At 36.4% G+C, this 26,443-nt stretch overlaps 1 protein-coding gene across 3 annotated transcripts in view; it reads right to left on the bottom strand.

Annotated features, from left to right (window-relative positions):
- Positions 1-26,443, bottom strand: part of LOC126969408 ((E3-independent) E2 ubiquitin-conjugating enzyme) — a 60,957-nt gene that overhangs the window by 9,463 nt on the left and 25,051 nt on the right. For 2 of the 3 annotated variants that reach the window (XM_050814804.1, XM_050814805.1), the window contains 6 exons: positions 16,588-16,797; positions 14,280-14,394; positions 8,907-9,009; positions 8,205-8,294; positions 3,411-3,514; positions 1,484-1,716 (listed from right to left, as the gene is read on the bottom strand). In XM_050814804.1, the coding sequence (XP_050670761.1) occupies positions 1,484-1,716; positions 3,411-3,514; positions 8,205-8,294; positions 8,907-9,009; positions 14,280-14,394; positions 16,588-16,797 (855 nt within the window). The remainder of the gene's footprint in view (positions 1-1,483; positions 1,717-3,410; positions 3,515-8,204; positions 8,295-8,906; positions 9,010-14,279; positions 14,395-16,587; positions 16,798-26,443) is intronic. The other variant, XM_050814806.1, reaches the window with a different exon arrangement.

Here is a 26,443-nt window from a genome sequence, read left to right as displayed (position 1 = left end):
CTACTTCAGTAAATTAGTAGCTGATTCAATGAGTTAGTTTAGGTTTCATTTCTTATAACTTTTATAAGAATGGTAAGTTACTTGAGTTTATTGTTTTTTATTATTCTATTAAATTACTTCAGTTTTTCGCAACTGTATTAAAAAAATTGTTCAGTACACGTGCGAACAGGCTTTCCGCACTCGTAATGAAATATACTATTATACAACTGTTGTGTAATAAGGGGTATTAAAACAGGAATGTGGGTTAGATAATAGTATCACTTGAGTGTTTTAATACCTAATTATCAACAGTTGCATACAAGACTTTATCTACACCCATAATATGAATCCTCTATAAAAGATTCTGAAACAGTTAGCTTACTGCTAACATTAAAAAAGCCAGTCCTAGTAACCATAATATCACCCAATGGAATGTTATTATGAAAACAAATGATGTAATGTTGTACTGAATTGCATTACAACACTTGTTTGGATGATGTTATGGTTACAAGGCCATTGGGTGTTTTAATGTTGGCAATAAGCTAACTGTTTTAGAATCTATAATAGAGGATTTAAAGCAGGGGTGACCTGACAGTGGTGAGGTTAAATAAACACACGGGTAGAACTACTTAACCATAATAAAAAAAAAATTCACAAATGAAATACCAAAATAAATAAATTTTCCATAATATCATTACGAAACAACCTGTAAGAAATCTAGTAGCCGCGCGCTAGCGTAGGCACAGGAGCCCTATTACCAAAATCGAAATACGAAATTTCGGTTGACGGATCGTGTTTCGGATCCGAAGATCGATACGAAGTTCGCGATTAGAAATTTTGACATTCATTTTTTCGTTGTTTCACCTCACTGTTTATGGTTATGTCTATGGTTCCGAAACGAAATCCGTCCGTACTATTCGGATCCGAAAAACAATGGTAATAGGATTTAATTCGAAGTTCGGAATTTTAAAGTATTTTTGTAGGCTATTTGAATAAATACTTAAAAACTACTAATAGTATACTGTGAAATATAGTAAAACTGATATTATATCCTATTTAACTTGATTTACTTTGTCTCATATATGTACAATAGAAATTATTATAATAATCTCTTTGAATGATATGAAAGTCATGGTAACCATCGGGGTGAAGCTATGGTCACCCTACTCGTGTCCAACGTAGACCAGTGCGAGGCTCCTTTGCACCGGATGCCGGCTAGATTATGGGTACCATAATGGCGCCTATTTCTGCCGTGAAGCAGTAATGTGTAACCATTATTGTGTTTCGGTCTGCAGGGCGCCGCAGCTAGTGAAATTACTAGGCAAATAAGACAACATCCTATGTCTCAACTTGACGAGTGAAATAATTGTAGTGCCGCTCAGAATTTTTGGGTTTTTCTAGAATCCCGAGCGACACTGCATTGTAATGGGAAGGGCGAATCAATAACCATCAGCTGAACGTCCTGCTCGTCTCGTCCCTTAGTGTCTTAAAAAAAAAGACTAACCCCAGCCGGTAAATCGCTCTTGAGCAGCTTGATCTCCCGCTTGACCGCGCTGTAGAAGGTTCTGGGCTCACTGGGCTGCAGCATCGACAGTCGGAAGCGGTGGTTGGGCGGCGCCGACTCCAGCACGCAGAACCCTTCACCAACGTGTTCCTCTTCGGCCACTTCTGGGGGAGGCTCTGTCTCTATATCGCCCTCGGCAGTTGCTAGCGGCGCGGACTCGATGGGATTGGCATCTGAAATAGACAGACAGGTTACGCATAAAAAAATAAAATACGCATACTGCACATCACTGACCTCTACTATACAGGTGCCCCAAAGTTATGGGACATGAAGGGGAAGTACCTTAAATATCGTAGATAGGGTATTTTACTGAAAGAAGACTTTTATGTTATTTTTAAAAGTTAGTAATTCTGCATTCAAAGATTTTCTAAAAATTACTTGCCTCGCCTGGGACTCGAACCGACTTAAATGTACAAAAAAAACATCCCTACTTTTTATCATCCTTACTTGATGCCAATTGAAAGAATGGCCAAAAACTAATAACTCTCCTTAAGTTACATAGTATTTTAAAAGAAAGAAGCAACGTAAAATGTTTGAGTCAAATTTCAAGAAAGTTATTTATTGCCGACGACGATGTTCGAAAAGTAGAGATATTATCATTCCATAAATAGCATTGATTATTCGTAAGTACCCACTTCATTATCAAATTACTTTAAAGCATAGTTTTTTTTTAGTTTAAAAGCGATACGAGTATGTGGGCAAGTTACAAACACAATTGTGCCATATCATATCGAGTACGAGATAGAATGATAAAAAAATCAAAAGGCAGCGGACTCATTGCTTCGATTTGCGTCAGACAGGAGGGACCACATTTTGAGCATTTAATTAATTAATTTACAAAAAAATGCCCACTTAATTGACTACTTTCTCATATCTTCATATCATAAAAGTATGGGTGTTTTTTTACATTTAAGTCGGTTCAATTCCCAGACAGGTTACGTAATTTTTAGAAAATCTTTGAATGCAGAATTACTAACTTTTAAAAATAACATAAAGTCTTCTTTCAGTAAAATACCCTATCTATGATATTTAAGGTACTTTCCCTTCACGTCCCATAACTTTGGGACACCTGTATACCACTGGACTGGCGGCTGTCAAAGTGCTTTCGTTCCCGTTTGATATTCGCCATTTTGACGCTGTTGGCAATGTAGCGAGTCTGCGGTACAGGACGGTAAAATTGTATACTTTATTATGTTGATTCTTGAAGTATAAATAACACGGAAAACGAACAAAATTATTTTTAAAATGCAAAAATAATTCAGAGTATTGAACGTAAGGAACGTTTGTGTTATACGTCAAAGTTAGTTCTTTAAATAGGCACAAAAAAATCGTTGTCACACATATGGAATAGCCTGTCTAGTGTTGATTGGCCAAATTCTTGCTCTCAAGAAGGCTAAAACGAAATTAGGATAATCATGGATTTCTGCGGAAGTTTCTTTCCGCTCCTATCAGGCCGCGCCGCCCCGCAGCCGCTGTGTCAACGATTTTGGCAGACAATATTTTATAAAGAGAAATAAAATCATCTGCTTATAACAGTAATTCATATCGCCAGCCAATATCAAACCTTAGATAATTCGTCTAGGTAGAGCCTTTTGCTGCTGGACAACCGATGAAAACAGGCCAGGTTTAATACTTTAGTGTGTGTGACAAGCTACGTCTTACACTCGCGATTTGTATGACACTTTGTGTCAGAGTGCGTGCATTGCTCAAGGTAGAGGTTAACTCTAAACTCAAACTCAAATTTTTTCGACGTGTTCACAGCTGTTATAGTCTATCTAGGCGTATAAATGATCTAAGTATCATAATTAAAATATCACAGTAGCCAGACTCCAATAGAGAATGACGGTAGACTGAAAATAAAATTCACCTTTTTCATCAGCCTTGTCTGCAGGCTGATCTTCATTTGTTTGCTCTTTCTTTGATTCTTCTTTCTCCTGGTCTGCCAGACCAACCACCAGGGCTCCATACTGACTGAAATGACAGTAACCGACATTAAATAACTAACTATTCATTAAATTCAATGTCGTATATAATGTTAAATGTTAACATACTCCAACTCTATTGCAAATACGAAGTAACATTTACGCGTCTTTAAAACTTATTGTTATATTCAAATAAACATATGTTTACAGTAGAAAAGCATTACTTAAGAATTCTTTTATTTCGTTATAAAACAAAATCGACTAAGGAATTATCAACTGAATGTTCTAAAAGAGGGGGCTCTCATTTTGTCCGTTTTTCTCATATCTTGTTTGTTTTTTTACAGAATTTATCCGGCAAATTGTGAAACTATTTTAATGAGTAGGATTTGTCTAGATGCTGTTCCTTAAATGGATTTTATTGAGAGAATAATATCTGTGAGGGAAACGGTCTGTCGTAATTTGCATACAGGAACAAATTAACATGAATTAAATCTTCTTACTAACTTCTTTTGAAAACTGAATGATAAAAAAAAAGTGGTTGACTAAAACTCCGTACTTAGAATAGAGAAAATATAACATTTCTTAAAAACTTCATCGGAAATCTAATTTGATTGTACTGCTTGCTAGCTAGAAAATTTTACAAGTGTGTCACACAGAGTGCGACATAACACAGGGGTAGAACTACTTAACCGTAACAAAAAAAAATTTAAATACATAATTCACCTAAATAAACCAATTTTGTATAAAATAATTTCGGAACAACCTGTAAGTAAACTAATAGCCGCGAGCTAGCTTAGACATTAACACTTCTTCCACGCTACGCCGTAGCAGTCAGAACTCGTAGGCGAATAGCGGCTACGTATGGGTGATTAAAATTTTGTTTTCTAAATATATAATTACTTTTGTTAGAAAATTTCAAATCATCATCATCAGCCTGAAGATGCCCACTGCTGGACAAAAGCCTCCCCCAAAGATTTCCACGACAATCAGTCCTGCGCTGCCCTCATCCAACATATTCCGGCGATTTTGACCAGATCGTCAGTGCATCTTGTTGGGGGCCTACCAACACTGCATCATGCGGTACGTAGTCGCCATTCGAGGACATTACTGCTCCCACGGCCACTTCACTTTCGCAATCATTTGGGTAATGTCGGTAGCTTTGGATCTTAATTTCAAATATTTTTTTTAGATTTTAAAATTATTTTTTTATGATTACAGTTATTGATTAGTAGCTGTTTTCATAAGGCGCTACGCTGTATATTCAAACTGAGATGTACTGACAGTAAAAGGACACCGAACACTCTAACACAACTTAAGACATACGCGATCTATTAGGAAAGGAAACCGTTAAATCCTAGGAATGTTCCAACCAAATATACATACTGTGGCAACTATACGGTTATAACGATTTGGGGCTAATATGACATGTATTTTCTCAAAATTGATTACTTTAGAATTCGTTTTGATGTCATTTCTAATATACTAGATACTACTACCGTTTCGGAAACAAATGGCGCTCTGAGGGGGAAGAAGCGGCGCAAGAAATTCTTCCAGCATTCTTTTTTTTGCGCTGTTTATAATAAAATATACAATATTGTACTGTCACTGCTTTTGCTATAAAATAATCATAATCTAGTCACAGGCTGTCAGCTGTGGAGTACTAGGATTAACGACAGAGCGATTGTTTAATAAAACATTAAAATTTATTTACAGATAATGCCTGAACAATGACTGTGACATTTTTATAAAAGTGTATACATTTACACTTGAAGCTATAATGTATCTTATAATTATTATGATTTCATCAATTCAAAATGTTAGAACAAATCGACACGCTGTGCAGGATGAAACGTACGACCTCACTAAATATAAGATATAATTTAGAGAAATTATAATACCACTTTACTAGATTATCAGCAAAACTACTAAAATTATTGCATCTAAAAATAATAAATATCTAATTTTGTTAACATAACTTGATGTGCGGATATACAAATTAATAACAGTGCAAAAATACAATCAAAGTTTATAAGTAAAAATTCTTCTATTTAGGTCGAAAACGACACATTCATAATGTTTAAGTTATACATTTTACTATTAACCAACTTTTCAGAATAGTTGAACTTTCATGAGAAGTGGCATTAAACTTATAAATCAATATTTACAACATCATTCAACTTATTTAGGTTAAAAAAATTAAATCTAAAGTAGATTAATTTAGATTTCAATATAGACCAATCTATACACACTATTAATAAATGAAGGTATTAAGCGAATATTTAATAAACATTTAAAATTTTTTTTTCGGGCAATATATTACTTAAATAAAACACTTTTAAAGGATTAAAACGCGTGTAATTGTTACGATTTTACATTAGGTGTTTGCGTGAAAGTTACATACATTACATTTACATTTTTACATTTTTATTTGTATGACTGCAGGTAGCACTACATCTGCAGTCCCCCTGAAACCGAGATCTGGAAAGGTCTTGAAACGTCGGATTAACTAAAATAAAAATGTAACTTTTACGCAAACACCTAATGTAAAACCGTTACAATTACACGCGTTTTAATCCTTTAAGTGTTTTATTTAAATGTGTAACACTCCCGCTAATCAAAGAAAATAACCAGTCCTTGATCACAGGAAGACAACTATATACTTATACAAAGAAAACTACACAAAAGCGGCAATATAATACAAACAACAAAAGACATTCAATAGCGTATGAAATAGACGAGTCCATTAATTACGGTGGGTGTTTTATTAATTTGAAAAAACTACCCTCGGTGTGATCTTACGCTTTTGCTAATAAATAACTTTATAATTAACATTTCAGTAGCCTTTGAATTATAATTCGATCACTCGCAATTAATGGACACTTACCTTTCGTCACAAAGCAAATAAATTTTCAGTCATTGAACGAGTCATTTTTACAACATATTCATTGACTCATACATTTTTTGCCCAGGCAACAAAAATTCCTCGGTTGTGATTGGCATTAAGGTAACAGTACGAAAATTTTTGTGATTTGTTACTTACTACGAAAATCGTCCAAAATTCGTCCACGGCATAACTGCCACCACGCCTATTTAAAGGCACATTTTATGTTACGGACGAGGAGTACAAACATGTGACCTGATGGTTATTGATCATAGCCGCCATACTCCCTTGGATCACAGGAGTGTACAAGTTTTTCACGAAGGTACCCATGTCGTATCGTCCTGGAAATACTGCGTAAGGAAGCTCATTGCCGTTTCCATCATTACCAGTGATAGGCTCCTTTGAACAGGATACCGGCTAGATTATGGGTACTACAACGGCGCCTATTTCTGCCGTGAAGCAGTAAAGTGTAAACATTGCTGTATTTCGGTCTGAAGGGCGCCGTAGCTAGTGAAATATATGGGCAAATGATAATTAATATCTTATGTCTCAAGGAGACGAGCGCAACTGTTGTGCCTCTCAGAATTTTTGTATATTTCAAGAATCCTGAGGGGCACTGCATTTTAATGGGCAGGGCATATCAATTACCATCAGTATTACGTCCTGCTCGTCTCGTCCCTTACTGACATAAAAAAACCATAGTTTGGTTGTAAGCGGACAAAATTTTCCTTAAAAACCGCACGAACGCCACAAATCCAGCACATGAACGGTGATGAGTCATTCCAGATTTAAGGTTTAGGCGCGGTATGATCGGACCCCATGTTCCTAATGTATTGCCAATATATGTACGTAGGAATATGTATTGTGTGATATGTAAGTATTATGTATAAAGAGATATGCATTTTATGAACTAGGGACCCGACATACTTTCATGGTTAGAGCCATAGACTTTATACTAGTCTATAAACGACCTGACAGGCCAATAATTCTTGACCAATTTTGATTTGTCAATGTTCGTTAGGAGCTAATGCCAAGCGTGGCTGACTATTAACGACTTGTCAATCAAAATCAGTTACAGTAACAACAGATTCGCTTTCTAAGTCTATGGTTAGAACACGTACGGGAAATAAATCGATTTTCGTAGTAATCTCGTACGGTCTTATTAATAAACGCAGTCTAAAGTTAAAGTCCATATTACGAAAAGTTCCAAAGACAAAAAGTTTTTCATACAGACACTAAGCTGTTCCCGCCCGCTTCGCAGGGCAAATTTAAAAAGGAATGAACGTTGGAATTCGAAAAATAAGTAGCCATAAACCATCTAGGATAAATTTTTCGCATCCATTTTCATTATATATATATATATATATATACACAGACGTTGTTCTGTACATAATACAATACTGAATTTTTCAATAATATTTCATAACATCAAGAATTATTTCGTAAAATATGGTCCCTGTTGTTAAAATGAAAATGTTTCACAGCAGAACTGTCAAACCGTGCGTCAATAAATTCTCTCATAGAAAATATGTCCATACGAAACAAATTATGGAAATAAAAATAATTATGAGTCCCAAATCGAAATAAAAACTATCCAATCTCTCAAGTTGGACTAAACTGCACTCCATGAACTTATCCCTATTAAAATCAGTTCATTAGTTTAGGAGTCCATAGCGGACAAACAACGTGTCACGTAATTTATATAATATATTAAGATATTTACAGATAGATAGATTGATATGTCTGCTTGGCACTTATTGCCACCTCGCCTGTTAAGCGTGGAGTAACTTTACACTGCGTTTATTATTAAGACAAATAGAGTATATGACGTGAAGCAACATAAAATAAATAAGCTCACACAGAAAAGTGGTAGGGTAACTTCTCCTCAGTCGACGATCTCATTTGCATTAAGTCGTTAAGGAACTCGGCCAACGCTTGCGGCCTTCGTCTGTGGGCAAAATACACCACCCAGCTGATTAGTTATATTATATACAAAATTGTTGAAGTAGGCGTTAATTAGCGGAAATCCATAATTATCCAAAAGTTTTGAGTTTTTTTTTGTGTTAATTCCGCCAATATTTGTCTTTAAACAATTCTACACGTGTTTCGCCTCTACACGAGGCATCCTCTGGAGATGTTGACTCGCCAAGCTGAACTTGAAACCAGACATTGAATCTTATAAAGAGGAAAAGATTTTGTGCGTCATACCAACTTTACAACTTTAGCCCGTAAAAGAAACACTAGGTGACACTGCACGCACAAACCAGATGGGAGATACGATGTCGCTAGCATCGAGAACACTTGAAAAGAAAGGCTTTGACTCAATATGGATTCCTGATATCTCAGAAAAAATAATAGGTAAGTTTTATTGTTTGTTAAAACTCTCTATTCTTACTAACCAGTGGGAGGCTCCTTTGCACAGGATGCCGGCTAGATTATGGGTACCACAACGGCGCCTATTTCTGCTGTGAAGCAGTAATGTGTAAACATTACTGCTTCGGGATGATGTCTAGAAAAATGTATAATGATAAGTGTAAAAGTGTAACAGTGAGGAACAAACCGGCTGACTTCCGCATGGGCTTTGAGCAACTGTGCGTGTATGAGCGAGCACAGCTTGTAGCACACGTTGCGGGGCCCGTCTGTATCTGATGACTTCGTAGACGCTGTAATGTTAAATTTAAATAAATTTGAAAGAAAGAAAAAAGAAAAACATTTATTTCACAAAACACTCACAGAAATGTGCCACTGACTCAGGATTATCTGTGACACGGCCGTGGCAATGAAACAGCACTGATTCTCAGCGGTGACCGTTTAACTTTGGAAATACAGTGCACTCGACATATAATAAATAATTCCTAATATACACCTAAATATCAATACAAAAAAGTCGATAATAATATATTTAGATGTTTTAAAATAAAAAGAAACATATATCTATAATGGACTAAACCTATTTTCATCACCAATGTTCCCAAAGATTTTTGTAGTATATTTTTTTTTGGGCTGATATTTTAGACTGTCTATTTGTTTTCGCCAATCTCCGATACTAATGGACACTTCAAACATTAGTACTGTTTTGCAAGATCATATATTTTGGTTGTCATGTTTTAAATTTTTTTCATCGCTGCTATATGTAAATTTTTGAAAGTAGTAAAATACTTGTATACTTTTATATGGGGTTTAAGTTCATGAAATTTAATGATGGCAAATATTTCGTACACATAACACAGCAAACAATTGTACAATGATTTTGAGTTTTTTTTTTAAATTAATAATAATAATATAGACAGGGTAAGAGATAGTGTCAATTATTATTTAAAAAAGAATTGATACTGATGTCATACGCAGATGTTAATATGACAAGCTTCCATAACTGTTTCAATCTGCGGGATTATACCATCTATTTGAGTTAGGTTACGACTTAGATTATATTGTCACTTGCAACTCATGATAGCGCTTTTCATTCATTATGCAAAAAATGAATGATAATGACATGTTCTTTATTATTATTGCGGGATTATACATCTGTTTGAGTTGGGTTACGACTTAGATTATATTGTCACTTGCAGCTCATGATAGCGCTTTTCATTCATTATGCAAAAAATGAATGATAATGACATGTTCTTTATTATTATTGCGGGATTATACATCTGTTTGAGTTGGGTTACGACTTAGATTATATTGTCACTTGCAGCTCATGATAGCGCTTTTCATTCATTATGCAAAAAATGAATGATAATGACATGTTCTTTATTATTATTGCGGGATTATACATCTGTTTGAGTTGGGTTACGACTTAGATTATATTGTCACTTGCAGCTCATGATAGCGCTTTTCATTCATTATGCAAAAAATGAATGATAATGACATGTTCTTTATTATTATTGCGGGATTATACATCTGTTTGAGTTGGGTTACGACTTAGATTATATTGTCACTTGCAGCTCATGATAGCGCTTTTCATTCATTATGCAAAAAATGAATGATAATGACATGTTCTTTATTATTATTGCGGGATTATACATCTGTTTGAGTTGGGTTACGACTTAGATTATATTGTCACTTGCAGCTCATGATAGCGCTTTTCATTCATTATGCAAAAAATGAATGATAATGACATGTTCTTTATTATTATTGCGGGATTATACATCTGTTTGAGTTGGGTTACGACTTAGATTATATTGTCACTTGCAGCTCATGATAGCGCTTTTCATTCATTATGCAAAAAATGAATGATAATGACATGTTCTTTATTATTATTGCGGGATTATACATCTGTTTGAGTTGGGTTACGACTTAGATTATATTGTCACTTGCAGCTCATGATAGCGCTTTTCATTCATTATGCAAAAAATGAATGATAATGACATGTTCTTTATTATTATTGCGGGATTATACATCTGTTTGAGTTGGGTTACGACTTAGATTATATTGTCACTTGCAGCTCATGATAGCGCTTTTCATTCATTATGCAAAAAATGAATGATAATGACATGTTCTTTATTATTATTGCGGGATTATACATCTGTTTGAGTTGGGTTACGACTTAGATTATATTGTCACTTGCAGCTCATGATAGCGCTTTTCATTCATTATGCAAAAAATGAATGATAATGACATGTTCTTTATTATTATTGCGGGATTATACATCTGTTTGAGTTGGGTTACGACTTAGATTATATTGTCACTTGCAGCTCATGATAGCGCTTTTCATTCATTATGCAAAAAATGAATGATAATGACATGTACTTTATTATTATTGCGGGATTATACATCTGTTTGAGTTGGGTTACGACTTAGATTATATTGTCACTTGCAGCTCATGATAGCGCTTTTCATTCATTATGCAAAAAATGAATGATAATGACATGTTCTTTATTATTATTGCGGGATTATACATCTGTTTGAGTTGGGTTACGACTTAGATTATATTGTCACTTGCAGCTCATGATAGCGCTTTTCATTCATTATGCAAAAAATGAATGATAATGACATGTTCTTTATTATTATTGCGGGATTATACATCTGTTTGAGTTGGGTTACGACTTAGATTATATTGTCACTTGCAGCTCATGATAGCGCTTTTCATTCATTACGCAAAAAATGAATGATAATGACATGTACTTTATTATTATTGCGGGATTATACATCTGTTTGAGTTGGGTTACGACTTAGATTATATTGTCACTTGCAGCTCATGATAGCGCTTTTCATTCATTATGCAAAAAATGAATGATAATGACATGTACTTTATTATTATTGCGGGATTATACATCTGTTTGAGTTGGGTTACGACTTAGATTATATCGTCACTTGCAGCTCATGATAGCGCTTTTCATTCATTACGCAAAAAATGAATGATAATGACATGTACTTTATTATTATTGCGGGATTATACATCTGTTTGAGTTGGGTTACGACTTAGATTATATTGTCACTTGCAGCTCATGATAGCGCTTTTCATTCATTATGCAAAAAATGAATGATAATGACATGTTCTTTATTATTATTGCGGGATTATACATCTGTTTGAGTTGGGTTACGACTTAGATTATATTGTCACTTGCAGCTCATGATAGCGCTTTTCATTCATTATGCAAAAAATGAATGATAATGACATGTACTTTATTATTATTGCGGGATTATACATCTGTTTGAGTTGGGTTACGACTTAGATTATATTGTCACTTGCAGCTCATGATAGCGCTTTTCATTCATTATGCAAAAAATGAATGATAATGACATGTTCTTTATTATTATTGCGGGATTATACATCTGTTTGAGTTGGGTTACGACTTAGATTATATTGTCACTTGCAGCTCATGATAGCGCTTTTCATTCATTACGCAAAAAATGAATGATAATGACATGTACTTTATTATTATTGCGGGATTATACATCTGTTTGAGTTGGGTTACGACTTAGATTATATTGTCACTTGCAGCTCATGATAGCGCTTTTCATTCATTATGCAAAAAATGAATGATAATGACATGTACTTTATTATTATTGCGGGATTATACATCTGTTTGAGTTGGGTTACGACTTAGATTATATCGTCACTTGCAGCTCATGATAGCGCTTTTCATTCATTACGCAAAAAATGAATGATAATGACATGTACTTTATTATTATTGCGGGATTATACATCTGTTTGAGTTGGGTTACGACTTAGATTATATTGTCACTTGCAGCTCATGATAGCGCTTTTCATTCATTATGCAAAAAATGAATGATAATGACATGTACTTTATTATTATTGCGGGATTATACATCTGTTTGAGTTGGGTTACGACTTAGATTATATTGTCACTTGCAGCTCATGATAGCGCTTTTCATTCATTATGCAAAAAATGAATGATAATGACATGTACTATATTATTATTGCGGGATTATACATCTGTTTGAGTTGGGTTACGACTTAGATTATATTGTCACTTGCAGCTCATGATAGCGCTTTTCATTCATTACGCAAAAAATGAATGATAATGACATGTACTTTATTATTATTGCGGGATTATACATCTGTTTGAGTTGGGTTACGACTTAGATTATATTGTCACTTGCAGCTCATGATAGCGCTTTTCATTCATTATGCAAAAAATGAATGATAATGACATGTACTTTATTATTATTGCGGGATTATACATCTGTTTGAGTTGGGTTACGACTTAGATTATATCGTCACTTGCAGCTCATGATAGCGCTTTTCATTCATTACGCAAAAAATGAATGATAATGACATGTACTTTATTATTATTGCGGGATTATACATCTGTTTGAGTTGGGTTACGACTTAGATTATATTGTCACTTGCAGCTCATGATAGCGCTTTTCATTCATTATGCAAAAAATGAATGATAATGACATGTACTTTATTATTATTGCGGGATTATACATCTGTTTGAGTTGGGTTACGACTTAGATTATATTGTCACTTGCAGCTCATGATAGCGCTTTTCATTCATTATGCAAAAAATGAATGATAATGACATGTACTATATTATTATTGCGGGATTATACATCTGTTTGAGTTGGGTTACGACTTAGATTATATTGTCACTTGCAGCTCATGATAGCGCTTTTCATTCATTATGCAAAAAATGAATGATAATGACATGTACTTTATTATTATTGCGGGATTATACATCTGTTTGAGTTGGGTTACGACTTAGATTATGTTGTCACTTGCAGCTCATGATAGCGCTTTTCATTCATTATGCAAAAAATGAATGATAATGACATGTACTTTATTATTATTGCGGGATTATACATCTGTTTGAGTTGGGTTACGACTTAGATTATATTTTCACTTGCAGCTCATGATAGCGCTTTTCATTCATTATGCAAAAAATGAATGATAATGACATGTACTTTATTATTATTGCGGGATTATACATCTGTTTGAGTTGGGTTACGACTTAGATTATATTGTCACTTGCAGCTCATGATAGCGCTTTTCATTCATTATGCAAAAAATGAATGATAATGACATGTACTTTATTATTATTGCGGGATTATACATCTGTTTGAGTTGGGTTACGACTTAGATTATATTGTCACTTGCAGCTCATGATAGCGCTTTTCATTCATTATGCAAAAAATGAATGATAATGACATGTACTTTATTATTATTGCGGGATTATACATCTGTTTGAGTTGGGTTACGACTTAGATTATATTGTCACTTGCAGCTCATGATAGCGCTTTTCATTCATTATGCGAAAAATGAATGATATAGACTTGTACTTTATTATTATTGCGGGATTATACATCTGTTTGAGTTGGGTTACGACTTAGATTATATTGTCACTTGCAGCTCATGATAGCGCTTTTCATTCATTATGCAAAATATTGATGATATAGATACATTTAGATAACTTTATTATTATTATAAATTTAATTTGATAACGTAATATCATGGATATCTTACGCTGTTCGCTCAGCGATTTAGCCGCATCGTCGGTTTGAAGGGTAGTGTCGGAGCTTGACGCTTGACCCAGCTCCAAATTCAAGTGGAGAGGTTTCTTTGGACAGCTGACGTCCACCTGGAAACACATTAAACATGCATCTTATATCTGATAATAAGCTTGTATAGAGATAATAGAATAATGCTCTTCGGGTGTATAAGTGTATTATTCTTATTGGGAAATGCGGATTAGAGGTCAGATTTTTACTGGCGCCTTTTTCGTATTTATTTTTATACGCTTATTATTCTACTTAATAAACTAATTACTAAAAATAAAAAACAAAGATTATATTTTTGTAAAGTATGTATTTTTTTTGAAAAATTGTCATATTATTCACTTCAAAATCATAATATATTCGTTATTACATAGTCTTAGATTTCATTTGAATAGATTAAGTATAAATTGTCATTAGATTTGCCAATTCTGACATGTTACTTTCAGGCGGCGGATTTTTAATTTATGATTCTGATAATATATTTTTTTGTATCCAAATTATTGACTACTAAGTTAAGCATATAGCGTTAGTAAGATAAATGGACTTCCAGAGTGGCGATGATCACACATACGAATGATCCCTATGTGATCTTTAAAAGCCCGCTACTGGGGCTCTTCCTTCATCAAGTCCCGAAGAAGCCAACCTGCAGCCCGGTTATAGCCCCAGTATAAATGTTTCTAAATCATAAAGACCACAGCGATAAATTTTAAGTATTATCGTTCCATATGAACCAGCTCTTAGTCTAATTAGTCACAATCAGGGGCGTGCATATTATATAGGCAATTAGGCAGTGCCTACTTCGTTATAAACCTAAATAAATATAGCAAACTTCCATTGAACACTCCACTCATAAATTTTTTCCTTACGATAGATACTAAATACATACGATAAGCAATCTTTGCTTATCCCAAAGCTCAACTACGACAATTTAGATCCACAGTGCCTACCTTGCTAGAAAACCAATGCACGCCCCAGGTCGCAATAATCTAAGTATATTGTAAACTAGGTATCACAAGAAGCTACACCAATTTTATGTTTCTTTTCATTCTACTGTATAAAATTTTAACTTCTAAATTGTTTTATTTAGATCTGCCTGAACTTTATTATTACTACACGTAAGTTGTGTGTGTCTCTTACCTACCTAAGAGAACACAATTCATTGGCGCCCAACGTCTCTATCTACCCTAACTATTGAAGACACTTCATTGTATTTAATTAGTACTAATATAACTGAAGAAAAGCCAATTTCTCACCAAGGTGATGTTGTATACAAACCATAATAGAATCTTTAAAGATGTTCTACATAAAGTGAGAGATTACTTGTAATATATTGAACAGTCAGTGAACTCCTGAGCTATATCCTAAACAAAGAGAAACTTAGGAGTTAGAGCTCAGACATATATATTCATAGATTGTTGTCATAATATTGACTACACACCTACTTTCAAGCATGAACAAAACATCTATCGGTATATTTTACCAGCGTAATCAACCAACAGACATAAATCTGTTTCACATAAATCCACTACTATATATACTATGAGCCTAGTTTAACTTAGAATTCCTTGCAATATCAACATCGGACCTCTATCTCTAGATGCACCTAACTTACTTAAATATCTACTTATTAATTACGGTGAAGTAATTTATCTAGATTGCTTCTTAATTTTTGTACCTAGTATTTGTGATAATGATATGTTGCAGTAGGTATTATAAGATTGTAGTAACTTCTACATGGTTTTGTTGTATACTACGTTTTTATTAGGCAAAATAAACTATTTGTATGAAGCTTTGATAATTTATATGTCTAGGTAGTCTCTAGCTTTTAGACAACTGATAAAACAGACCAGGTTTATATTTTAGTGTGGGTGACAGGCTACTTCTTACACTCGCGATTTGTATGACAATAAGGGACGAGACGAGCAGGACGTTCAACTCATGGTAATTGATACGCCCACTAGCGGCACTACAACTGCGCCCGTCACCTTGAGACATAAGATATTAAGTCTCATTTGCCCAGTAATTTCACTAGCTACGGCGACCTTGAGACCGAAACACAGTCATGCTTTCACATTACTGTTTCACCGCAGAAATAGGCGCCGTTATGGTACCCATAATCTTGCCGTCACCCTGTGCAAAGGTGCCTCCCACTTGTATAAGTGTCATTGCATTGCTCAAATAGAGGTCAACTCTAAACTTAATTTTTTTCGACGTTTTCTATCTACAGTCTATCTAGACGTATAAATGATCTATAGGTATAATGATATAAAACTAACCTCCATTGATTCCACGGTGACGTTGGCAGCGACAATCGGCGTGATGGTGATAGGAGTATCTTCTGTTACTACGACACACTTCATTTCCGGTTCGCAGACGGAGTCAGTCTCCGACTCGGTGGCGAACAGCCGGGCCAGTTGCTCGTGGACACGTCTCTCGCCCGCACACGGCGTACTCGCCCCGCGTTCCTTCACGCGCTCTATTAATCCCTGTCATAACAAGTCATATTCATTGATTTCAGACGTCCACTGCTGGTTCTCGGTCCCCAAGAGAAGGTCACCTTCGATGAAGGCTTAGAGGGCACCTGCCCAAAGCCAACTGCAGGTGGTGTTTAGTGGGTGGGCACCTAGTAGAGATACGTGAGAACGTGAATCCCACATAACCAACGCAGACTTCGGCTGCGTTGGTATGCATGAGCATTCACCACCTCCATCCCGTCGTTATCCCGGAGGGTAGCCCTTTCGCTTGTTTGGGCGCAAAAAAAAAAAACACTGCTGGACAAAGGCCTCCCCCAGTGATCGCCATGACGATCGTCAGTCCATCTGGGCCAATTCATAATTAAACACTTTATTCATGTAGGTCACGGAAATGACACATATGAATGTAAAAAAAAAAAAATCTTATTGAATCTACCGCCACTTCGTAAAGGGTTGAGCTAATGAGAAAAAGTAGCAAGAAACTCATTGCCACTCTTTTATATCAAGATTTACATTTACATCGATTTACAAATCATTTCAATTACAATATCATATATAAAATGATGCAACAAACACACTCGAACGTCAAATAGTCAATGTCTTACACGAGTAAGTCAAAAAAGTAAATGTAAATTAATACAAAAGTTATTGAGTACAGTAGCTGCATTATCCACATACACCATAAATAATCATCAACCTCATATCGTCAGTGATCATAGTCGCCTCCATCCGCCACTACTATCCATTCTGACGGCGAGAACAAATGTGTCGGCAAAATCGCCTTTAACTAGAGCACTTCGCCATATAAATGAACTCCATTCCGCTTGCTCAATATAAAAAGACGATACTTAATTTACACATGTGACTTAGAATGCTTGTTTTCATATTTTCATTTTTATTTTAAATTATATATTACAATATTTTTAGATTTTAGTTTATAAATTGTTAAAACTACTGTCCTATAAGCGTAGTAAAAATTATGAATGCTGTGGTAGCTTATAAGTGAATTAACTCTTATCCATTTTATAATTATATTTTAAGTTTAAGCATGTAAAGAGTGTAATTTGTTAGTTGCCCAAATATAATAAATAAATAAACTCCACAACAAAGTGGACATTTTTGGGTGTATGTCGAGTGAACTACCAAGAGTATTGTTATATGTATTATGTTATGGCAAATAGTTATATGTTTTAGTTGTTTGTATTTTCTGGTGTGATGTATTTTATCTAACGTAATGTTCGGATTATTAATTATTGCTATTGTATGATAAATTTTAGATTGATTCGTTTGTTGTTTACATATATATGTTATTCTTTTTTTTTATGGAATAGGAGGACAAACGAGCGTACGGGTCACCTGGTGTTAAGTGATCACCGCCGCCCACATTCTCTTGCAACACCAGAGGAATCACAAGAGCGTTGCCGGCCTTTAAGGAAGGTGTACGCGCTTTTTTTGAAGGTGTCGTTTTGGAATGTCGTATTGTCCCGGAAACACCGCACAAGGAAGCTCATTCCATAGCTTTGTAGTACGAGGGAGAAAGCTCCTTGAAAACCGCACTGTGGAGGACCGCCACACATCCAGATGGTAGGGATGAAATCCTAACTTGTGGCGTGTCGTGCGAAGGTGGAATTCGGCGGCAGGAATGAGGTTAAACAGCTCTTCGGAACACTCCCCGTGATAAATGCGGTAGAAGACACACAATGATGCGACGTCTCTACGCAACGCCAAGAGATCCAGCCGTTCACAGAGCACTGAGTCCCCGACAATTCGAGCTGCTCTACGTTGCACGCAGTTACATGGATCGAGCAGATACTGGGGTGCGCCAGACCAGAGATGACAGCAATACTCCATGTGTGGTCGGACCTGCGCTTTGTAGAGCGCTAGAATGTGGGCCGGCTTGAAGTATTGCCGTGCTCTATTGATGACGCCCAGCTTCTTCGAAGCCAATTTGGCTTTGCATTCCAGATGGCCACGGAATTGTCAATCGCTCGAGATTTCGAGACCCAGTATTCCGATACTAGGCGCGGCTTTAAGGGAAGTGTTCTCGAAGAGCGGTGATACGACAAATGGGGTTTTTTTAAGTGGTAAACGCGCAAACTTGAGTCTTCTGGGGGTTAAATTGGACAAGATTCAATTTACCCCATTCCGCGACCTTCTCGAGAGAGGACTCGATAGAAGACACAAGTTTCTCCCGGCACTGGTCGGCGATTTCCCGAGAGAGACCTGCATGGCCCGTGTATACGGCATCATCAGTGCTGTCGTCCGCATATCAATGTATGTTGGAGGTGTCCAACATATCATTGATATGCAGAAGAAACAGCGTAGGAGATAGCACACAGCCTTGGGGCACTCCAGCATTCACGGGCTTCGGGTTCGAGCAATATCCGTCGACAACGACCTGTATCCTACGCCCAGTGAGGAAGCTGGAGGTCCACTTGCACAAGCTCTCGGGAAGCCCAAATGATGGAAGTTTTGAGAGAAGCGCCTTGTGCCATACACGATCAAAGGCCTTCGCTATATCCAGGCTAACTGCCAGGCCTTCCCCCTTGCTTTCAATAGCCGCCGCCCCTCTATGTGTTAGGTATACCAGAAGATCACCTGCCGACCGTCCATGGCGAAAGCCGTACTGTCGGTCGTTGATCAACTGGTGACCCTCTAGGTAGGTATTTATTTATTTATTTATAGGTATACTAAAAGCTGGCGGCTAATTATGCTCTCCATGATTTTAGAGACCCGGGAGGTGATAGCAATAGGCCTGTAGTTCGCCGGAACCGAACTGTCTCCTTTTTTTTGGATCGGATGGACAAGGGCTGACTTCCATGAGTCAGGGACTACGCCTTTGGAATAAGAGTGCCCTGAATAAACGCGTTAGCACCGGCGTCAACTCAGGGGCACACGTTCTAAGCACGATTGGAGAAATGCCATCCGGCCCGCTCGACTTCGTGATATCCAACGAAAACAGAGCTCGCCTAACAGTTTTCTGTCTGAACTGTACTTCAGGCATAGAGCTCTGACACCGCGGGATGGTCGGCGGTGTTTTTCCGTTGTCGTCAAGTGTCGAGTTGGAGGCGAAAAGAGCGCACAGGAGCTCGGCTTTCTCTTTTGCCGTATGGGCCAGGGTGTCATTCCTCATGTGCAACGGCGGCATGGACGGCTGGTTGAAGTTACCAAGAGCAGCTTTCGACAACGACCAGAACTTGCGTGTTCCGGTCGGGTAACTGGAAAGCTGCTCGCCGATTTTGACGACGTGCTTAGATTTCGCACGGGCGATTTCCCGCTTAAAAAATCTGGAGGCACGGTTATATTTCCTCTTAAGAACTTTGCAGTTCGATACGCCTGTTTTTTGCAGTCAGATGCTGCTTTAACTGACGCATCAAACCAGGGCTGTGATCTGCCACCGATCGGTACTACAGAGCTTGGTATAAAAATATCCATGCCCTGCAGCATCACATCGGCTACTGCAACGGCGCAGGCACTAGGATCATCCGAAGGGAAACAAACCTTGCCCCAAGGGTAGGATGCAAAAAAGGAACGCATCCTATCCCAATCTGCTGACTTGTAGTGCCAAACGCGGCGGGTCGCTGGTGGTCTGCGACGTTGGCGTCGGATAGGCACTACACTCCTGACCAGGCAATGGTCGGACGTTCCGAGAGGGGCGTCGACAAAGACCTGGTGACCATCGGGATGTGTAGTCAGCAGAAGATCTAATAAGGACGGCATGTGGCTATCCACATCCGGGAGCCGCGTTGGCGACTCAACCAATTGGGACAGACCATACGCCAATGCAAAATTATGCACAGATCGCCCTGCGTAGTCTGTGGTACGTGATCCAAGCCATTCGGCATTGTGCCCGTTGAAATTTTTTGTTTGTAACTGTCGCATTAGGTAATGATTATCTCCTGTAATGATAGTTGCTATGTGTGGTAAATATATACCAACATTACGTCTTTCGGTACGTGGTAGCCATTCGAGGACTTTACTGCCCCAACGGACATCTATCCGTCGATCTATGTGCCCTGCCCACTGCCACTTCAGTTTCGAAATCATTTGGGCTATGTCGATGACTTTGGTTCTCTTACAGATCTCCTGATTTCTGATTCGATATCGCAGGGAAACTCCGAGCGCTCTCCAATTACATCTGAGCGACAATGAGCTTTCCTCATAAGGCCCATATTTCATTGATTTATTTGCGATTAAATAGGGTAGTAACGATGTACTATGTAGTCATACGATGGGAGAATAAACTGAAACAGATAGGAGGACCACTACGTACTAGAATTACAAGGGACCGGAAAGAATAGAAACCTTGAACGAGGCTTTTGTCGAAGGACAAACAGTTAACAGAAAGAGAATACACACTGTTTAAACTTTAAAACTGCAAATAATCTATAATAAACTTAATATAGTTACGTAAGTTAAGTTAATTTATTAAAATATACGTATTATTTTGTGTGTATTAGTTAGTAAGTAAATATTATGTTTTGTTAATAGTAATGTAATAAAGGCTTTATTATTATAATAATTATAAATACCGTGGTAAAAATTAGATATCACTTATAGTATAGAACGACATAAACTACCAATTAGAAAACGTATGCCTAAGACCCGAGAAGAATCGGCGCAAAAAATACAGCAGTTTCTGTTATAAAATTTAATTATAATCAAAATTATGATTTAAAATGCCTAGCGGTCGGTGCATTCCCAATCTATGGTATCATTATTAAGCTCTATTCAGACTGAGGCGAATAAAGCGCGAGAAGCGGAACGGAAGTCGCTCGCGCCGATTATGTCAGCTAACCTGTTCAAATTGACGCGAGTAGTCGCTCAAGTTGAAGCGATCTCACAATGCATGATGTTTCCCCAATGAAGAACTAAAAATGACACGCGGGAAGTCGCGTCAGTTTGAGAGGCTAAGGCTAGGGTTACTATGGATGCAAGTTCTGACGAGTACGTCCGAAATCCTCGTCAGAACAAGGCGTATACACTGTGCGCGTTTTCTGTTATTCTGATAGTCAGTTCGTTTCTGCCGTCCAGCGAAGATGGACGAACTTGATGAATTTGTTTTCTTGAAAGTCCATTATTTAAATTATTATTGTTGAATGGTGGAAAGACAGAGCATGTCAACGAGTTATTTTCTATAAGAGACGACAAAGGAGAGTTCCAAATGTAGAGTGTTGAGTTCTGTAGCAACTTTCTCCCACTTTTGCCGAGAAATATATCTGTTGTGATAATTTTTGTCTCTCATATCCCACAAACACCTGTTCTCGTACACGAGACTGATGAATTTATCGTTATCCATGGTGGAAACTAAATCACTCGAAATTCACAGACACAGGTCGTGCAAAAAAATCAAACTCGTTTGAACGCTCGAGTGGTTCTGAAGACGTCGTGCATGTTCTGACGCGTTCGTCGTTGCCAGTGTAAACAGTAAACACTGTCATTGGATACCAGGCGTTTGTTTCTTCTGACGAATCCGTCAGAACTCGTCACAACAAATTTTCGTCAGAACTCGCATCCATAGTAACCCTAGCCTAAGCGAGCGAGCGAATTACGCTAAAACGCGTCCCGCTTCCCGCGCGTTATTCGCCTCAGTTTGAACAGTGCTTTAAAGTTATGTAAAAGTAACCTTTCCAACATAACAGTCTTTTCAAAATTCTATTGAATTTCGTAATTTTATTCGTAACATTATGAAATTTCAAATTTTAATAAGTACAAATAGTTCTAAATTTTCACTTCAATTTTTTTTATTAATGTATTATCTAATATATAAAATTCTCATGTCGCGGTGTATGTAGTTAAACTCCTTCGAAACGGCTTGACCGATTCTCATGAAATTTTGAGTGCATATTGGGTAGGTCTGAGAATCGGACAACATCTATTTTTCAACACATTTTTTTTGTTAATGTTGTAGGTGGCACCAATTTTTTTTTATTAATTTTTTGACATTTTTTTTTAATTTGTTTGATTATGCAGCATTAAAAAATACATACAACTTCAAATTTTCACCCAAGTACGATCAACAGTTACTTTTGTATCGCGATTTTAATATCGGCAATACAACGTTTGCTGGGTCAGCTAGTATTGTATATATTATCATAAACTTAGTGTACTAGCGTAATAGACAAACACTCTCCTCATTACTGCGAGACTAAATTTAAAATGTTCATGTGTGCTAGTTTTACATATGTGTTAGTGAATTTGTGAAGTGTGTAGTATTTTGCTTTTAATTAATCCCTATGACAAACATTGAAAAACGACGTCATATTCACGGATAAAATATTTCTTTTTCTAACACGTATTTTTTATAATAATATAATCTTTAGAAAATTGAGTATTTACTGCGTATATAAAATGTAATACAAAATATTTTAATGAATATGTTCTACGAAAATTAGCACCACGAAAGTAGATCAGAAGAATCAGTATTTACTTGTGAAATGTTTCTTTATTTGGATTGTTGCTGTAAATAACAAAAAAGACGTGTGGCATTCGGGGACTGCTGCGGTAAAGCTATTGCATAGCATTTTTTATCAACTTATGCAACTATAATTATTTACTTATGCAGTATTTTTTTTGATAAAATTAATTTAAAAAAAAAGCAAACGGGAAGTGAGTAAAATTTTACTTGCAAGATTTGATTACAGACAGACAACGTCCGGGGATCTGGCCGGCCATCTAATCGGTCCATTCGTACCAATCCAAGTAGGAAAACATTCATTTTACGTTGTTCCTTTCTTTTAAAATACTATGTTACTTAAGAAGAGTTATTAGTTCTTGGCCATTCTTTCGATTGGCATCATAAGAGTAGGGGTGTTTTTTTTACATTTAAGTCGGTTCGATTCCCAGACGAGGCAAGTAATTTTTAGAAAATCTTTGAATGCAGAATTACTAACTTTTAAAAATAACATAAAGTCTTCTTTCAGTAAAATAGCCTATCTTAGATATTTAAGGTGCTTTCCCTTCATGTCCCATAACTTTGGTACGTCCTGTATATTAGCTGACAAGGCAAACGTTGTAATGCCTTATAAATTAATAAAAAAAATGCAATATTTTTTTGTGGTATAAAAGATAGATTACGACGGATTCTTAGACATACCAAATATAAATATAAAATTTCATAAAAATCGATCAAGCTCAAACTATCGTTTCGGAGGAGTACGGCAACTAACAGTGTGACAAGATAATTTTATATACATTTATATATTATAATATTGATATACGTAGTATTATTATTTATAATTAAATAACATGCCAAAAACCACGGAAGTTTCTTCAGCATGCTTTAAGGTTAAGCGTATGCTGACGACGTAGGTCCACGCAGCACAGGGCAGAGCAGATAATCCTACTAATATCTTCCCTTTCTTTGCGTGCGTTCGTACTGAATGGGATGTCGCTATGACAACTTAATGGCTGACAGGCTTGCCCTGCATGTTTCAGTATGACAACTCTCTCTGTTATCCCTCCTTAAACATTTTAAGCTATTGCATAGCTTCTATCGCAGGCCTTGAGCGTGGAGACCGAATCCAGAAATTCCGTAACGAAAATAACCTAACACTTACTTACTAGATGTATATAGATATTTCGCAACGGTCAACACAGTTGCCGTGGAACAGCGGTTATAACGTATGCTTTTTGTGCAGAAGGTCCCAGGTTCGAGGGGTACATCTAGATTTTTTTTTTAACAATTTTTTTAATTTTATTATTATGACAAACATTTTTGTTTAGTTTCACCTGTCCCGTTGTCTGTCTATAATCAAATCTTGCAAGTTAAATTTTACTCACTACCCGTTTCCTTGTTTTTAATTAATTTTATCAAAAAAAAAATACTGCATAAATAAATAATTATAATTGCATAAGTTGATAAAAAATGCTATGCAATAGCTTTACCACGGCAGTCCCCGAGTGCCACACATCTTTTTCATTGAGATATAACCTTTAGTTTCGAATGCAACGGGCAACTACTTGTGTAATATATATACGTACTAAGACCTACGTACGCTAAGGCGCAGCCACGTAAGACGCAGATATGCGTCTGTCCTGCTCTGCGTTTCGTTGTAGCGCCGGCACAGATTTCTGCGCGATGCGTGCATCGTTTTACCGCTAATTCTTAATTTTGATGCAATTACAGATCATTTAGTTGAATTAGTGCGTTGTGAACCTTATTTGAATGTTTCTAACCATCCATGATTGGTAATAGCTCCAATAAACTAAGCAGTGAAATAATTAAATTGGATATTACTGTTAACGCAATGAAACAAAGTATCATGAAATCATTTTTTGAAACCGTTGACTAAGCTGTAAACATTAATCCCCTTATTCATAATAGTCTGCTAACTTAAAGCATTGCTAATTCGCACTCTGTCTTCTTCTATTGACCTAAGTCAGAATGAGAAAAAGCACTCCTTAGCGGCTGTTTAAAGTTAGCGGACCATTATGAATAAGGGGGTAAGTGTGTTTATTATTAGATTATAATATTACATGAGTACTCTTTATAAGGTATTTATACAGGTCAGTGATCTCAAATAATAATAAGTCAACCAAACTTTTTAATGCGTTAGAAATCAGATCGTATTGACACTGTGAGGCCACGTTCACAAGATAATTAAAAACTCTTGGCATTAAATCACTAAACAAGAAAATGCGACAAAATACATTCAATCTATAATATCTACCCCCAGCCAGGTCTGGATGTGTTCTAGTTCAGTGTAGTGTTTTAAAAGCATTGACATATGTGATACCAATAAATATGTTTATCTACACCCATGCTTTAAATCCTTTATTAAAGATTCTGAAACAGTTAGCTTATTACCAACATTAAAACACCCAATGTCGTAATAACCATTTCATCATCCAAACAAGTGTTGTAATGTTGTACTGAATTTCATAACAACACTCATTGGTTTTTTTTCGATCCCTTCATGCGCAAAGAGTTTCAACAAACTGCCACATTCTTATTGCTCGATGCGTGGTATCTGTATGAATTTCAAAAAAAGAACATTTTCGTTTACGCGCGTTCCACACTACCAGAACGTGGCGTAAGTTGGTTAGAGCACAGGCACGGAACGCCGGAGGTCGTGGGTTCGAATACCGCATCGTTCATAAAATTTTGTTTTTCAAATTTTATTTGTGAACCACTATAAAGTTTACTCAAATTAAATTTGAAAACAAAATTTATGAACGATGCGGGACTCAAACGGTTGGCTCAGTGGAAGAGCGCTCGCACGGAATGCGAGAGGTCGCGTCTTATTAGGACATGTATGAAATTGAAATGTATTTAGGTCTATAGTTTATAAGGAAGCTACTCGGTTTTGTTAATATTCCGTACCCAAAGGATACCAACGGGATGCTATAACTACATATGCACTGTCTGTCTATCCGTTTGTCTCGGGGGTCTATAACTACTGCTTAAACCGCTACAGGTTGACCAGTCGAAATTTTCACAGAATTAAGAATATGATCTATTTCGAGATCCAAGGTGGCGCATGTTATTTTTTCAATAAAAACAATATGTGTATCATTTTCGAGGTTTTCGGGAGTGTCAATTTCAATAAAAACCACCTGGTTATCATTTTCGAGGTTTTAGGAAGTGACAATTCCGAATATGACATCTATTTTGAGATCCAATATGGCGGATGTAACTTTTTCAATAAAAACAATA

Source organism: Leptidea sinapis, chromosome 18 (genome assembly GCF_905404315.1).
Source record: "Leptidea sinapis chromosome 18, ilLepSina1.1, whole genome shotgun sequence".
NCBI lineage: Eukaryota > Metazoa > Arthropoda > Insecta > Lepidoptera > Pieridae > Leptidea > Leptidea sinapis.
Note: the sequence above shows the minus strand (reverse complement) of the source record. Positions and strands in the feature narration are given on the sequence as shown.